The following is an 18,588-nucleotide window of genomic DNA, read 5'->3' as shown; positions in this document are numbered from 1 at the left end:
CATATTATTACAAGAAGTAATATTATTATGTATTGCTTTTCTGTACCTTTAAAAATGTCTTAATAGACGAAAACGTTCGGTATCTGTTTTTTCAATTTCCCGGTGGTTTCTGCAAAAAATAGTTCATCACGTGTGTTTTGTGATTTCTTTGCATATATATATATATATATATATATATATATATATATATATATAATATATATATGTGTGTGTGTGTGCATATATATATATATATATATATATATATATATATATAATACAGGTTGACATTAAAAAATCCGGCAACCATAAATCTGGAACCTTCAGAAATCCGGGACATATTTCGTGAGTGCATTTTCATATTTCGCCACTGTTTTCTGGAACTGCCGCTTACGCCGGAATCAGCTGTTGGTTGCTTCCACCTGCTAACAAGTAATCCTGCTCATTTTTCTCATTATTCTCCTCATTATAGCATTTATTTGTTGTTGTATAGCTCCAATAGGGAATCAACAAAGAAGAAAGGTGGCATAAAACGCAAACATCATGCGTTATAGATCGCAGAGAAAGTGGAAATATTAAAGAAAAATTAGTAACAATGTGTCTGTGTGAATCATTTGTGAAACTTACGACATTGGTTCCTCCACTGTATACGACATTAAAAAAGAAAAAGAAAAACTGAAGCTGTTCCTGTTGCCGATGATGGTGTCACTGTCAGTAATGATGAAGATGATCTTGACAGTCCATCTACTATTTAGCTTCTTTTCTCAAGAAATACAGGGTACAGTACAGAGTATTTTACTTAGTTTAATTAAAATTCTTAGGAGGATCAGTTTTATTTAGTTGAATCAAAATTGTATTAAAATCATGCGTAAAAAGCTCATCTGCTATTTAGCTTCTTTCCTAAGAAACAGTACGGAGTATTTTATTTAGTTTAATTAAGATTCTTCGAAGGATCAGTTTTACATGTTTTATTAAAATTGAATTAAAATTCTGTATATCTATCTTTACTGCATTTTATTTAGTTCGTGAATAATACAATTTAATTTTTTTTTCACTTAGTGTTTATTTTTTCCATTAAAGGACTGCACAAGTGGTAATTTTCTTTAAATATATACGGGGTACACCATACAAAATTATAAACTTCAAAAATCCGGCATTTTCAAAAATCCGGCTGTCCTCAGGTCCCGAGGTTGCCGGATTTTTGAATTTCAACCTGTATATATATGTATGTATACAGTATATATATATATATATATATATATGTATATATATATGTATATAAATATATATATATATATGTATATAAATATTATATATATATATATATATATATATATATATATATATATATATATATATATATATGACGTAAGTGGAGTAGGAAACACAGGAGTCTTAGTCACGAGTTTATTCCTGACTAGTTTCGCAGGTATGCTTTTTCAAAGGAATGGTGTACAAACAGGCTGTGGGCATTTTATACATGGGGTGGACCTCACTACATCCCATTCATTGTAGCAGAGATAATAATAATGATAATGCTTAGCATGTTTGTTAATAAGGTCTAAACTGTTCTTAACATGTGAAGTGGAAATAGTTCCAACTAGTGGACTAAGAATTGTTACCAACCATTTTGAAAGTTTATATGAAGATGAACCTATTGAAGAAACGATTGGTCTTACCGGGTAATTTGGTTTATGTGTCTTAATTAAACCATACATGTTAAGTATGAGTTCACTATTTCCACTTAACAATTGTTTTATCTTCTTATTGAAATGGCTATTCACTGATTCAGTAGGATTCTTTAAAAGTTGGACATAAGTATCTTGATCTTTAAGTAGTTTACCCATTTTGTTTCAATAATCCGTTTTGTTCATAATCACTACGGTGTTTGATTTATCAGCTTTTGTGATATGTAAATTACTGTCTTTTTTTTTAGAGAGAGAAGTAATAGCAATATGGAAACGTTCAGGACAGCTGGGAGGTACCTGATTAGCTAAAGCACCATAAAAAATACCTTTGCATATATTAACATCCAAGGAAAAAAATACTTTTATTTTTTCCAGAGCCATTTTTATTTTTATTTTTTAATTTCACCAGAGCCATTTTTTTAAATTACCAGAGCCATTTTTGATACTTCCAGAGCCATGTTTATATAATTATCAAATGTTCATATTTATACTTAAATTGATTTACTTTCAATTTCAAACCAAACATTTGATTCGATTTTGTTTTCTCATAAATACGCGAACGAGGTTATAAATGGGATTTCCCAGTTTCCCTCCTAGGCCTCGAGCGAGTTTGCATATGTACAGTGTACGTATGCATGCGGTGATGTGGTATTGGGTATGGTGCATTGTATATGTAGTCAGCGCGTTGATTGGGCAGCTAGCTGCATGCAACCAATGAACTTCCCTGCATACAGGTACCATGCAAATCGCAACTAGCGACATTATGTAGCACGATAGTCGTGTAGAGTCTAGTCAACATGTACTAGTATGCGCGCGCATGCAGCTGATACGAAGCTAGGCGTGGTAAGCCATTGAACTCTAGCAGCTATACAGCGTACACGTACGTACGTACATCAACAAATTAAAGTCGATCGATGCGTTGCGTTTATGATATCGATTGATAATGCAATAATTGATCACGGGGAAATTGTGTTTGCTCTGATCCTTTCATCAATGGTGATGGGATTCAGGGATTGCCAAATGATGGATAATGCACGAAAAAATTGAATCTTGCCGCGGGAGCGATTTTTTTTATTTGGGGGGGGGGGAATCGTTCCCGCTATTGGATTTACGAGAGCGACATTGGAACTTTCCCGAGCGAAATCGCTCGTCGCTCCATGTATTTTTTTCGCTGTTAACATCATCTATAGGTAGATCTTTATCACACTTATTACAGAAAGCTTTACCAATATTAATGATGTTAGATGGATTTGAATTATTGGCAAAGCTAAGCCCAAATCCTAATGCTGTGGATTGAGCCTTGGTGAGTGGCTTAGATGACAAGTTAACCACGAAATCTGGGTTAGCATGTTTGGTCCAGTCACTGTCACTAATGAGGGCTAGTAATTTCATGTTTAACTTTCTTGTAAGGTACTCACACTCCATCCTCATTTTTCCTTAAACATAATCCAAAAGCACTCTCTTTATATCAGATGATACACAACACTGGAATTTATGCCAACTTATACGCTTGATCCTAAAGGCTTCTTTGACTTCTAATTTGGCAATGTCGTTTTGTTTCTTAAGAATGATGCGCTGAAAATCATCAAATGGGCGATCAGACATCTTCACAAGCCGTTAAGGTAAGACCGACTTGGGTAATACTTGTTCTTTCATGCAGTTTTGTAGAAACTGTAGACGTAGTCTCAGCTTGTGGGCTTTAACCAAGGACCAGGAAAAGTCGTGTTTATAAGGAGCAAGTCCAGGGTTCAGATGAGTAAAGTTCTCGAAAAATCGTGTGGTATCCAGTTCCATTAATTTCACAGTGGAGATAGAGAATGAAGGCATTTTGCCTTTCCTTGATTGTAATATCTACCGCCGTGAAAGTGAGTGGAAGTTTAGTGTATATCATAAACCAACCAATGTTTGTTCATATATACACTATTATTCATGACACCCTGATGGCGTAAAACGATCTGTTTTTTCTTCGATGTTCCTCAGGGCCCTACGCATTTGCAGCCCAGAGTACATCGATGATGAAATAAGATGTATATACGATATTGGTACTAAGCTGCAATACCTCACACATGTTCTTGATACAGCTTACAATTGTGCTAAAAGATGTCACGTGACCAATTCTAACCTTAAAGCAATTAGTTAGTAAATAAAGGATCTAGGAGGACAACAACAGATCTTGCCTCATCCCTTAAAGGTGGAGTGACAATAAACGGATATCTATTTCATTTCCTTCTTCACACTTCCTTCTGTAAATATATCTTATCCCCTTTCAGTTAGGAAAAATCATCATCCCACATTAATTATCATAATACATGGAGGACACAAAAAGATATTAGGTAATTTTCTCTATACCTATATTGAATAAGCCTAACAGTACAGAACTAAATGCATACATTTATTATTTAACTCATACACTCTCAACACATATGAGGTAGGTATTTCAGCATCTCATCTCTCCACTTATTGTAAATATAATCAAAGACACAAATCATTAAGTCCTACTCATCTATAAATTCCACAATCCTGTTCATACTTATATCACATTCAACAAGCCTCTCTGCTCCTACAAACGCTGAGGAAAATTGGATCCTAGTTAATCACTTTAATTCACCTTAATCCTTACAAGACATACAATCGTAACTCACCAGTAATTATTGCTACTCTCCCTCTGTGTATTTCACCATTATTTATCCTCCTTAATTCTCCCGATTCTTATTTTCCCTACCATTTTATACCCACGAAAGGACTTGCACGTCCGCCTTGCTTTATACATAGAAAGAGAGAGGCCTGAACAATGCCTCCCTTGTTTTAGTGTTTGAGTTGGCACCATGGTTCCAATACTCTTGGCATCATCCTAACGACACGTTCAATATCGTCAAATACACACCGTACATGGATCATACACCAAAAGCAACTACAATACGTATTTCTATAAATTCTTACGTAACTAGAGCACCGTGGATCTCAAAAGTATAAACGTATCTCTAGATACATTTTATCTAAAACACTTTAATATCAGACCGTGAATTCGCGTCTGTATGTAAACATTAGCAGGCCTGCTCCATCATATAGAAAAATAGAGAATGTAATTAGCACCAGGGGGTGACTATGGTAACACCCTCCCCCTTCAAGACATGAGGCGATCCTTGGATTGACTCATGTTGGAGAAGGAAGACGGGACAGAGTATCCGCCAGGATATTATTTGCTCCCTTCACATGCCGTATTATTAGATTGTAGTCCTGAAGCATCAAACGCCATCGAATCAACCGTTGGTTATCATTCTTCATCTTATGTAAAAATACCAGGGGGTTATGATCAGTAAACACAGAAACAGGATATCCGGACCCTCTCAAGTATATGTCAAAATGACTCAAACTAAGGATCAAGGCTAAAGTCTCCTTCTCAACTGTACTGTAGTTTCTCTGATAAGGGAGGAATTTCTTTGAAAAGTAGCATATCGGGTGGTCGATATCCTCTTTCTCCTGAACTAAAATTCCCCCTACACCAACGTTGCTCGCATCCACATACAATTTGAACGGTCTCTCAAAATCAGGAGTGATAAGTATAGGGTCACTCATTAACATCCTTTTTATAGTTGTGAAAGCCTCCTCACAATGTGTATCCCACACAAACTTGGTACCCTTTGACAACAGCCTAGTCAATGGTAAAGCTACTGTGGAAAAATTCCTACAGAACCTCCTATAGTAACCGCTCATGCCTAAGAATCGTAACAACTCTCTACGGTTCTTAGGAGCGGGACAATCATTGATACTCTTCACCTTGGCATCAACGGGTTGTATTTCACCTTGGCCTACCATATATCCTAAGTATTCAACTTTTGCCTTTGCAAAATCACTCTTAACTAAGTTCACTGTCAAGTTGGCATCATTCAGTCTCTGGAAGACATTTGAAATTTGCTCTACATGGTCTTCCCAAGTTTCAGAATATATGACGATATCATCGATATAGACTGCACACCCAGTCACTCCTGCCAACACCTTGTTAATCTTTGGAACGTACTCCCGCTGTTCCTCATACCAAATGGCATCACCCGGTAATGATACAAGCCATCCATTGTCGCGAAGGCAGAGATTTCTCTGGCCCTCTCCGTCAAACCTATTTGCCAGTACCCTTTCAACATATCTAGCTTACTGACAAACTTCGCCTTTCCCACACAATCGATACAGTCATCCAACCTTGGTATCGGGTACGAATCACTCTTAGTCACTTGGTTCACTTTCCGAAAGTCTGTACAGAACCTGTACGAATCACTACCTGTCTTCTGCACTAACATAAACGGGGAACTCCACGCACTGTTACTTTCCTCAATTAATCCATTTTCCAACATATACTGGACATCCTTCTTCATAATTTCCCTTTTCTTTGGATTCACTCGGTATGGATGTTGCTTTATCGGCCTGGCATCACCTACATCGACATCATGTTCCACCACAGTACATCTTCTCGGAGTATCCGAAAATAATGTTCCACACTTATGTATCTCATGGATGATATCATCTCTCCTTTCACTGCTCAGATGATTCAGCTTAGCTCCTAGGTTCTCTAACACCATCGAATTCTCCAAGTTCTTCTCCTCGCACCTGCTGAATTTCTCCTCCTCTCCATCATCCATTTCTTGTTCTGCATTCACCACGCCGCAACTCAACTCAGTCATCTCCTCGGGCACTTCCGTCTTCTCCTCCTCCCTTCCATGATATGGTTTGATCATGTTTACATGGCACAACTGGTTCTTCTTCTGCCTACCAGGAGTGTTGACTATGTAGTTCAGCTCTCCTACCTTCTCAACTGTCCATGGACCACAATATCTTGCCTTCAAGGGATCCCCTTGGATAGGTAATAACACCAAAACTCTGTCACCTGGTTTGAATTCTCTCACTCTCGCCTTCTTGTCATACCACTTCTTCATCTCCTGTTGTGCATTCTTCAGATTCTCCGCGACAAGTTCCCTCGCCTTCATCAATCTACTCTTGAATTCTGATACATACGTTAACAAATGTGGGTCATCACTCTTGCCGAGCCACTTCTCTTTCATCATGCTCAAAGGACCTCTCACATCATGGCCGTACACTAGTTCGAATGGACTGAATCCAGTCGATTCCTGTACTGCATCTCTGACCGCAAATAAAGCTAGTGGGACTCCCTCATCCCAATCTATACCAAGATCCTCACAGTATACTCTCAGAATGTTCTTAAGAGTTTGGTGGAATCTCTCCAAGCTACCTTGTGATTGTGGATGGTATGCACTTGCCAACTTCTGTTCAATATGCAAGCCCTTCAATATCTTCCTGAACATCCCGGAAGTGAAGTTACTTCCTCTGTCGGATTGTATCACCTCTGGGAGTCCTACCCAAGAGAAATATTTCACCAACTCTCTCACTATACTCTTGGCATGAATGCTCCTTAGTGGAATAGCTTCTGGGAATCTCGTGGCTACACACATTATTGTCAGTAAATAGGAGTTTCCTCTCCTAGTTCTCGGCAAAGGTCCAACACAATCGATTACGATTTCGCTGAACGGCTTGCAAAATGCTGGTATGGGCTGCAATGGTGCTCGTGGGATTACTTGATTCGGTTTACCCACTCTCTGGCACACGTCGCAAGTTTTACAGAACTCCGCAACATCTCTCTTCAGACTTGGCCAATAGAAATGAGTCAACAGTTTCCCTGCTGTTTTCCTCACTCCTAGATGTCCTGCCAAACTAGACTCATGAGACAAGGCTATCAATGTATGCCTATACTTCTTCGGTACCACTATCTGCATTTTCATTTCCCAATGTTCTGTTGCGGGTACACTCGCAGGTCTCCACTTCCTCATCAATACATGGTCGTGAAGATAGAATCCAGTAGAACTATCATCAGACACGCCATTTCTATTTGCTTCTCCAAAGCATTCCTTCAAAGTAGGATCATTGCGCTGGGCCTCGATAAGTTCCTTCCTGCCAACATTGAAATCAGGGGATATCTCTAATTTCATCCCCACACTTTTATCTTTCACAGGCTTATGTTCCCTTTCCTCATCAAATATATCACCTAAACCCATATCCTCATCGTTAGTTTCCTTATTCCTCATCATGGCTCTGGTCACTACACAAGCTGGGTAAATTCTTTGGATACTTCCATCATCCGCACTCTCCTCACTTGCATTTACTTCACCTCCGCTCAGAGATTCCTTACTCCCTGCAACTGGAGTTCCTTCTCCATTTCCACAGTCACTTTGGACCTTCTTCCAAATTCCAATATCTAAGACATCTCCTTCACCTTGCACGTCGACATTCCCATCCTTCACATTCCCGAGGGGTTTAGCAATCATTATTGGCTCTGGGACCACCTTATCTCCGGCTAAATCATTGCCCAAAAGCATATCCACACCATTTATAGGGAGTTCTTCACGGACTCCAACTTTCACCTTACCACTAACATATCCTGTGTCTATTTCTACATAATGCAATGGGGTATTCGTTCCTGCAACCACACCTCTTATTCTAGCCTCTTCACCGGTATATGAACTTTCGGTCCAATCCAATGTCTCTCGGAGGACTAGACTCAGATTCGCCCCTGTATCCCTTAGGATTTTTATTTGCTTCTTCGATCCTCCAGGTAATGATATCGTTCCTTCTGTTATGAACGGTTGGAAACTATCCACAATTTTCTCCTTCCTCTTAGGTTCTACATCCAAGCTCACTTGTGGTTTCCTCCATGCCACAGTCAATCCAGCAGATTTGGGCACTTTCCTACACTGATACTGCACATGACCACTCTCTCCACATCCGTAACATTTCACATGCGACCTTTCCTGCCTGTTCACATAACCGTTAAAATTCTGCTGCCTCATAGGGTTATACTGGGGTGGGTTCCTAGGTTTACTTCTCTCTTGATACTGCGGAACATAATGGGATTGTGATCTCTGGGGGTTGTAATGGTCCTGCCTATAATCAAAGTGGCCTACTCTTTGGTCATTCCTTCCATAAGCATGTCCCACATTCCTTATTCCAACTGGCTTGTGGCTCACTTGCCCTGTACACATCTTCCGCATAACAGTCAATTCATCCGCTAACTGTGCTGCGTCCGTTATATTCTTAATCCGACTCCTACAGATTTCATATCTGATATCGGGGTGCGCCATCTCTGTAAAGTGTTCCAACAACATCAACTGTTTCAGGTCCTCAAAGTCTTCTACTCTCTCCGATTTGCACCACCGTTCGAATCGCATGGTACTCTCCCTGGCCAACTTGCCATATGTCTGTTCATCTGTCTTCTTCATATTTCTGAGTTTCCTCCTATATACTTCAGGTGTCATCTCTCTTGTCTTGAACACAGCCTCCTTCACTCTGTGGTATCGGACTGAATCATGTAATGATAAACCTGCAAAGGCCTCCCTTGCTTTACCCGTGAATTTCGCTTGAACCAACATCGCCCAAGCCGCTCTCTCCCATTTTCTGATGGTGGCCAGTTTTTCGAACTGGATAAAGAAGTCTTCTGCCTCTCCTTCTATAAATTCGGGTAACTGACTGACCCTATCATCTCCTCCGCCTCCTGCGTTTCTTCCTCCTTGTGCACCCCAGACTTCTATCTCTTTTAATCTTACTTTGTTTTCCATCTCCTTTAGTTTTAATTCCTTATCTGCTCGGATTTTCTCTATCTCAACTTGCACTCGCCAGTCGCATTTATCCGACTCAACATTGCCACTTAACTGCCCTTCTTCTTTCTCTGACTCATTCCCACTAATTCCGCCAAGAACTTCCTTCCTAACCAAGGCTGTCATGATTTGTTTCTGTAAATCACCCTTGAGAGCGTCTGACACAGTAATGTCATATACCTCCGCTAACTTGTGCAAGTCATCTACCTTAAGCTTGTACAAATTATGCATATCGGGGTTCTCCACAAATTCTTGCACGGCTTTACTCATAACTATTTGATCTATTTCCACATTCTGTTCATGCATTTCCACTTCATCACTGTGGTCACTACCCATTTCTACTTGGTTGCTATACGTAGCCATTGTATACAGAATATATTTCACTTTATATTTCACACTTTCACTTAATTAAATTTTTCAACACAACATACCTCTGTCCTTGGGAGTTTACTCTGGGGGTTCCTACATGTGTAATTCTTACTTGCGTCTGTATCTGGCCGGTGTTCCTGTGTGGGAGAAGCACTGGTTGTGGTTTCCTTGTCTGGTTCTGGATCCCGGACGGACGCCCAACTGTCACGTGACCACCTCTAACCTTAAAGCAATTAGTTAGTAAATAAAGGATCTAGGAGGACAACAACAGATCTTGCCTCATCCCTTAACCCATTATGTCCCACTGTCCTCATTTGAGGACACCGGGTATATTATTGTTATATTCATAAATAAGCGAATAGAATAACTCAAAGATACATAAAATACAAACTATAATGTTTTTGCAACAACCTCATGTTAAAACTATGTTTCATTGATGCATACAAAAGCATTTAGTTGGGGTCCAATTTCAGGGATAAATTGAGCCACAAATAAGCCAACATTTCATCTTCAATACAGAGTACTACTCTATTGACACCAATATTATAGGTGTTGTCACATGTTTCTAAGACGCTGATTTACCATATACATTATATATCAGGTAATTATTATTAGTACCTAGCAAGCCAGCAATGTTATAAAATGTCTGTCCTCAAATGAGGACACTGGGACAATATAATAGAAGCATGTGGTACTACAGGTCACAACAGGACAACGATAAAAGAACCTGCGACTCCCTCTGATTATTCATGTTACAACATGCCATGGATGACGGTGGCTCCTACACCCACTAATACGTTATTTGTGCTCGGATCGTCGTAGGCAACACATCTGACTGAATACTGCTTCAAAGGTTGGTGCATTATAATAGTGCAACTATTTAGTTATAGTAGTTATATAGTTACTGTATAATAGTAGTGTCAATGTGCGAGGGATCTGTTTCCCCTCACATGGCCAATACAGGCCAAAATTTAAGAATACAGAATGAATTGTTATTTTTTGTTTTATTTTATTATGATTATTCTCTTTTATAAACTTATGTATGTTATTCTGTTTCATAACAGATGGCAAAGAGACAACGTTCTGCACTCACAGTTGAGAGAGTCCTTGAATTATTGTTTGATGAGGATGAAGAGGAAGATACAGCTGAAAGAGCTGATGTGATTATTGTACCACCGGATGTAGATGAACTGACTGACGAGGAGGATATAGCTGAAGATGAAGTGGGTGAGATATCTATTCAAGATGTGCCTGGTACCTTAGAAGTTCATGTGGATAGAATGCCGATAGAAGAACATGCTGAAAATAAAGCTAAAGCCGGTACATCATCCAGAAAAAAACCCGCAAATTTTGTGACTCTGAACCCGTATGGAAGCACAAAACTCCTGAATACAGGAAGGTCAAAGGGCGTTCCGAACATCACAGGGATTGTTTGCAGAAAATGAAAGATAATCTAGATACTTTGTTACCTCTGGAACTGTTTGAGAAACTTATGACTCCCGGCATATATGAGCACATTGTCAAAGAGACAGTTCGCTATGCAAGTTCATGTAAAAATATGTGTGATTTTACATTCAGTGTTGATGAGTTGAAAACATTCATTGGAATATTACTATTTTCTGGATATCACAAAGTTCCTTCTGAGAGAGGTTACTGGTCAAGTGAGGAAGATCTCGGGGTTCCAATCATTCAAAGGGCAATGTCAAGAAATCGTTATCAGCTTGTGAAAAGTCATACATTTTTGCAATAATGAAGATGCCAAGGACAATACACATGACAAAGAGTTCAAAATTAGGTCTCTATTGTCACTAGCCAAAGAGTCATTTCAGCAGTTTGGCATATTTGAGGAATTCATATCTGTAGATGAAATGATGGTGAAGTACTATGGACGTGATTCATTGAAGCAGTTTATGAGAGGTAAACCCATCAGATTTGGGTACAAATTCTGGGCTGTAAGTGAAGCCTCAGGTTACTGCTATAATTTTGACTTGTATTGTGGCAAGAGTTCTAGGAATGATGATACTAGTAATGATGGCCTGCTACTCGGAACAAAGGTTGTTTTGGAAATGTTAGAGGCAGTGAAAGTACCAAATTCTCATTCTGTTTTCTTTGACAACTTTTGCACTGGGTATGATTTGTTAGTTCGTCTTAGGAATCTTGGTTATCAGGCCACAGGTACAGTTAGGGAAAGCAGATTGAGCAAATGTCCTTTACGGCCAACAAATATCATGAAAAAGGAGAAACGAGGCACCTATGATTTTATGTTTGACACAAAAGAAGAAATTCTTTTTGTCAGGTGGTCTGACAACAAGTGTGTGTGTGTTGGAACAAATTATGATACCATTGAACCTGTCGAAAAGGTTAAGAGATGGCAAAGTGATATCAAAGCAAAAGGTGATGTTCCTCAGCCAAATGTTCTGAACAACTGCAATGCTTATATGGGAGGTGTAGATCACCATGACTGGTTGACTGAGAATACGCAACTTCTCTACGGGGAAAGAAGTGGTATTGGCCGCTCTTCACAAGTGTATTAGACATGATGATTGTTTATTGCGTGAATCATCCATAAATTCCTACATCAAGGAAAGAAACACCTTGACTAAGTAAGCTTCAAAAGAGCACTATGTGTGCCTTATTTGAAGTTGGGAGATGCAGGCAGAAAACTGGGGAGAAAAAGTAATGCACCAAGCCCATTTACGAAACTCGCTGATGTTTGGTATGACGGAAAGGACCATGTTGTTGTAAAATAGGAACAACAAAGACGGTGCCAAAGGAAACCTTGCTCCAAGAAACCAAGAACATATAGTGCTAAATGCAATGTAACACTCTGTATAGAATGTTTTGCCCCTTATCACAAAAAGTGAATGCAAAATGATATATTGGCTTCCATGATTCAGTTTATTTTTATTGGGTTACTTTATATCATGTCTTTTTAGAATATCAGATTTATTTTTACAAGTTTTCAGCATCAAATACACAGAAGGAGAAGAATATGTTTTTCTTTATAGTATCCTTTGCTAACAGATTATCACTATACAAAGCTATTATATTATCCCAGTGTCCTCATTTGAGGACAGCTTCTTATAAGCTTACTGCAGGAAATAAAGCATTAAAACCACTATATATTGTCTCTCATAACCCTTCACATTACTTAGATTACAAAAAACCGTGGAAATTCCTGACCAAAAAAACTTGGGATATAATGGGTTAAAGGTGGAGTGACAATAAACGGATATCTATTTCATTTCCTTCTTCACACTTCCTTCTGTAAATATATCTTATCCCCTTTCAGTTAGGAAAAATCATCATCCCACATTAATTATCATAATACATGGAGGACACAAAAAGATATTAGGTAATTTTCTCTATACCTATATTGAATAAGCCTAACAGTACAGAACTAAATGCATACATTTATTATTTAACTCATACACTCTCAACACATATGAGGTAGGTATTTCAGCATCTCATCTCTCCACTTATTGTAAATATAATCAAAGACACAAATCATTAAGTCCTACTCATCTATAAATTCCACAATCCTGTTCATACTTATATCACATTCAACAAGCCTCTCTGCTCCTACAAACGCTGAGGAAAATTGGATCCTAGTTAATCACTTTAATTCACCTTAATCCTTACAAGACATACAATCGTAACTCACCAGTAATTATTGCTACTCTCCCTCTGTGTATTTCACCATTATTTATCCTCCTTAATTCTCCCGATTCTTATTTTCCCTACCATTTTATACCCACGAAAGGACTTGCACGTCCGCCTTGCTTTATACACAGAAAGAGAGAGGCCTGAACAATGCCTCCCTTGTTTTAGCGTTTGAGTTGGCACCATGGTTCCAATACTCTTGGCATCATCCTAACGACACGTTCAATATCGTCAAATACACACCGTACATGGATCATACACCAAAAGCAACTACAATACGTATTTCTATAAATTCTTACGTAACTAGAGCACCGTGGATCTCAAAAGTATAAACGTATCTCTAGATACATTTTATCTAAAACACTTTAATATCAGACCGTGAATTCGCGTCTGTATGTAAACATTAGCAGGCCTGCTCCATCATATAGAAAAATAGAGAATGTAATTAGCACCAGGGGGTGACTATGGTAACAAAGAACACTTCATAACCTTAAGTCAACTCAAATTTTCAATATGAATAACTTGCTAATTCTACCGTACCAAGAGAACCTGCAAAACATTCAAAATATATTACGTAATTTCAACATTAATGTAGTTTTTAACAATAAGAACACTGTAAGACAATTGTGCATAAATAATTCTGTCAATAGTGATAAAGGATGTGTATACAAAACATCTTGTAAATCATGTAATCAGTTTCATGTTGGTCAGACCGCTAAAACACTCAAAACACAAATCAATCAACACAAGAAATATGTTAGAGAGGGTAACAAATCTAGCGGAATATTCAACCACATGAACCTTTTTAACCACCCAGTTGACTGGGATAATGCTAAAGTCATCACATACAAGAACATCACAGATATTTTTTTAATTGAATGTAGTTTGATCAAATCTAGTAATGGAATAAATGTTAATCTCAGTCAAGGTTTGTACAAGTTACATAGTTATATTTGCCATGAAATTTCAAAGTTATTCAAATTGTAATATACCAGCTATGAGCAATTGTCCCATATTTGTTGGTTACCAAGACGGTATCAAATGTCACGTGTACTTCTTCCACTACCTCTCCGAATTCCCTCTTCACAATGTCTCACTGAGTCATATGTTCTGTACCTTATTTCTTCATTTTATAATTCCTTCTTTTTATCAGCACTGAAGATGTAATTATACGAAAGCACTCTGCATCGTTAGCCTACTTTCCCTAGTGGTTCTTAGTGTTTTTACTGCATATATATATATATATATATATATATATATATATATGTATATATATATACATATATATATATAAATATATATATACATATATATATACATATATATATATATATAGATATATATAAAAGGTGTATAGACAAACTCAAAGTTGATAAAAAATCAGGGCCTGACGGTTGGCATCCAAGAATCTTAAAGGAAATGAAAAATGAGATTGTTGTTGCATTAGAAATTATTTTCAAGAAATCCATCATATCCGGAGATGTCCCAAGAGAATGGAAGCTAGCTAACGTTACTCCTATATTCAAAAAAGGTGACAAAAAGAAACCAAATAACTATAGGCCTATAAGTTTGACTTCAATCGTAGGTAAAATAATGGAAACTATCATCAGAGATGCTATCGAACATCATTTAGAAAGTAACCGTTTGATAAATGATAGCCAGCATGGTTTCAGACGGAAACGTTCTTGCGTGACTAACTTACTCGAATTCTACAACACAGTTATCTCGAATTGTGACAAAAGAAACAATATAGATTTAGTATATCTAGACTTTGCAAAAGTTTTTGATACCGTCCCACACGAAAGACTACTTACTAAATTAGCTTTGCATGGAATAAGTGGTAGCCTATAAGGTTGGACTAGTAATTGGTTGAATGGTCGAAAACAGAGAGTTGTTTTAAATGGAAAAACTTCTGGATGGAAAAGTGTTGCAAGTGGAGTTCCTCAGGGTTCCGTTCTTGGGCCACTTCTATTCATAGTATATATAAATGATATAGACCATGGACTAAAATCTACTGTTTCCAAATTTGCTGATGATACAAAACTGTGCGGAGTGGCAAATGATCACTCAAACCAATTAGATATTCAAGAAGATTTAGATAAATTACAGCAATGGTCTGAAAAGTGGATAATGAAATTTAACACAAGTAAATGCAAGGTAATGCACATACTGTAGGTAAAAATAACAGTAAGTACGATTACAAGTTATTTGGAAATTCGTTAACAAAAGTGGATAGTGAAAAAGATCTCGGCGTAATTATCAGTAACGACCTCAAATCATCCAAGCAGTGTATTTCAGCCTCTGAGAAAGCAAATAAGATTCTAGGACTGATTGCGCGATCTTTTGATTTCAAAAGTCCATCACTCATTAATAAGCTATATAAATTGTTAGTTCGTCCACATTTGGAATATGCTGTTTCCGTATGGTCACCGAATCTCATTAAAGACATTGACAGACTGGAAAAAGTACAACGGCGAGCCACAAAACTGATTCCAAATATCAAAAATAAATCATACGAAAATCAACTAAAACATATGAATCTGTTTTCCCTAAAAAAGCATAGACTCAGAGGTGACTTGATACAGGTCTTTCACATTTTAAAGGGAATTGACAACATCAAAAGTGACCAAATTTTCACATTGAATGAGAATCAGACAAGAAACAATGGTCTCAAACTGTCCGGAAATAGATTCAATTTGGAAGTAGGTAGAAACAACTTTGCCAACTGTGTAGTTAATGAATGGAATAAACTTCCTGCACAGGCATTGCAAAGTAGTTCAGTTCGAAGCTTTAAGAATCATTTAGATAAATACCTAAGTGAGATGCTGTAATGATTATAATTTATCTTATATTATTTGTTTTTGTTTTGTTATCATTTGTCTGTCTGATTTTCATTTATTATTAGTTATGTCAATTTATTATTATTTACTATTTACCTGTTTGTTTGTTATTTAACTATACCTATGCATTTATTTATGTATTTTATTTGTTATTTACATTATTATAGTTTTTATTTATTATTTTATTATTAATATGATTTTTTTTCGCATCCGACCTAGATATGGATCAAAAGGTCTCCTGTCGGCATGCTCCGCCTGTGTAATCATTTGTAATATATATATATATATATATATATATATATATATATATATATTTCTGTATATATATACATATATTTATATATATATGTATATATTATATGTATGTATGTATATATATATGTATATATATATATATATATATATATATATATATATATATATATATATGTGTGTGTGTGTGTGTGTGTGTGTGTGTGTGTGTGTGTGTGTGTGTGTGTGTGTGTGTGTGTGTGTGTGTGTGTGTGTGTGTGTGTGTGTGTGTTCACTTGGTCTTTGGATCACGTGTTGGACTCGTGATCGACAGCTATTTCCCTCCTGGAAGAGAGCTCAGAGCTCGTAGGTCCGATCTATGGGTAATGCTATGACCTTGCACACACACACACACCCAACTCCCCGCCCACGAGAGTCAGAGTAACGACCCGAGGCACAGCGATACCGAAATAATTTCGGCCCTGGGCAGGATTCGAACTGGGTACTGGGAGCACTTCTACTTCCCAGTTCAGCGCTCTACCAACTGTGCCACCGAGTTGTGTAGTGTGTGTAATTTAACTCTTTCACTGTGCTCTGATAGATAGTGGACATAATTTTCTTTGTTGGTTTGGCTAACTGTTTGTATACTTTATATGTTGGTCTGGAATCTATTCTTATAATTGTTGTGTCTAAAAATGATAAACACTTTTGTTGTTCTTCTTCTAAAATGACCTTGATCTTTTCGTGTACATTATTTAATAATCGGACTTTGTTTTGGATGTTTGATGTTTTGGGTTTTATGATTAATATGTTCTCTACATACCTTATCCATGTGATTTGACTGCCTATCATTCTTTGTATATTGTCTATTTCTAATGTCTCAAAAATGCAGCTATTGCACTAAACAGTGACCCCCTAGGGAGACCGTAGTGTTGTCTATATTTTTCTTGTTGAAATGTAAAGGGGTCGAAGTGAATGCATAATAAAAACGAAATTACTTTTAAATACTCTTGTTTTGGAATGGGTAATTTAGTGTCACATATCTTTTCTGTTACTCTTTTTATAGCGTCCATTGCTCCATTTCTTGGAATATTTGTAAAGAGCTATATTATGTCTTGGCTGTATATTTTCTTGTCTATAAATTGTATATCTTTTAATCTATTTATAATATCTCCTGAATTCTTTAGATGGGTTCCACTTATTGATCCTAACATTTGTAAAAGTGGTTTGGCTAACTGTTTGGCTAATCTGTGTGGTGCGCTACCAATTCCTGATGTTATGAATCTCAGTGGTATTCCCGGTTTATTTACTTTGGGGATTCCACGTATCGATGTAGATAAAGGTTTTAAAAAAGGAATCTTACTTTGTTGTAAAGTAATCTCAGACAGTAGAACAAGCCAGATTCCGAGACTTTACAAAAATGCTTTATAAGATCTTAAAAATGACCATGGGATAATTATATCCCAAGCAGATAAAGGTAGTTGTATAAAAATTATGGATCTCTTTTAGAGGACATCACAATATACGAAAAGAAACACAAAGGATATTTTCAACAAAAAGCAGACACATTTAATAGGAAAGTCAAGTTTGAAAAATATTGAAGAAAACTTAAAGAGGAAAGAAGTTGCTACATTTACTAGAAGAAGCCACCCGCCCCCTCAGATACGTGGAATCCCTAGAGTGCATAAACCAGGCATCAGGAATCGGTAGCACACCACACCGATTAGCCTAGACATAATATTGCTCTTTACAAATATTCCAAGAAATGGAGCACTGGACGCTATGAAAAAAGAAACAAGATAGATGACAATAAACTACCCATTCCAAAGCAAGAGTATTTGCAAGTAATGTTATTATGCATTAACTTCGACCCCTTTGCATTCAACAAGAAAAATATAGACAACACTACGGTCTCCCTATGGGGTCACCGTTTGGTACAATAGCTCTATATTTTTTGAGACATTAGAAATAGATAATATACAAAGAATGATAGCTAAGATATGTAGACAATATATTAATCATAAAACCCAAAAACACAAATTTCTAAAACAAAGTCCGATTATTAAGTAATGTACACAAAAATATCAAGGTCACATTAGCAGAAGAATAACAAAAGTGCTTATCATTTTTAGACACAACAATTATTAGAATAGATTCCAACCC

At 37.2% G+C, this 18,588-nt stretch overlaps 1 protein-coding gene across 1 annotated transcript; it reads left to right on the top strand.

Annotated features, from left to right (window-relative positions):
- The first annotated feature begins 9,987 nt into the window (after window positions 1-9,987).
- LOC143036609 (uncharacterized) lies at window positions 9,988-11,708 on the top strand. Its single transcript, XM_076204170.1, has 2 exons — window positions 9,988-10,544; window positions 10,756-11,708. Exon 2 carries the CDS (start codon window positions 10,756-10,758, stop codon window positions 11,134-11,136), a length of 381 nt encoding a protein of 126 aa, XP_076060285.1. The 5' UTR covers window positions 9,988-10,544; the 3' UTR covers window positions 11,137-11,708.
- Window positions 11,709-18,588: the final 6,880 nt, after the last annotated feature.

This window comes from Oratosquilla oratoria, chromosome 21 (genome assembly GCF_046742065.1).
Source record: "Oratosquilla oratoria isolate Oo_2021 chromosome 21, ASM4674206v1, whole genome shotgun sequence".
Classification (NCBI taxonomy): domain Eukaryota; kingdom Metazoa; phylum Arthropoda; class Malacostraca; order Stomatopoda; family Squillidae; genus Oratosquilla; species Oratosquilla oratoria.
The sequence above is the reverse complement of the archived record's forward strand: the minus strand, read 5'-3'. Positions and strand labels throughout refer to the sequence as shown.

What these genes read in the sequence shown, in the direction of transcription:
- LOC143036609 (XM_076204170.1), top strand. Translation starts at nt 10,756, where the DNA reads ATGGCAAAGAGACAACGTTCTGCACTCACAGTTGAGAGAGTCCTTGAA.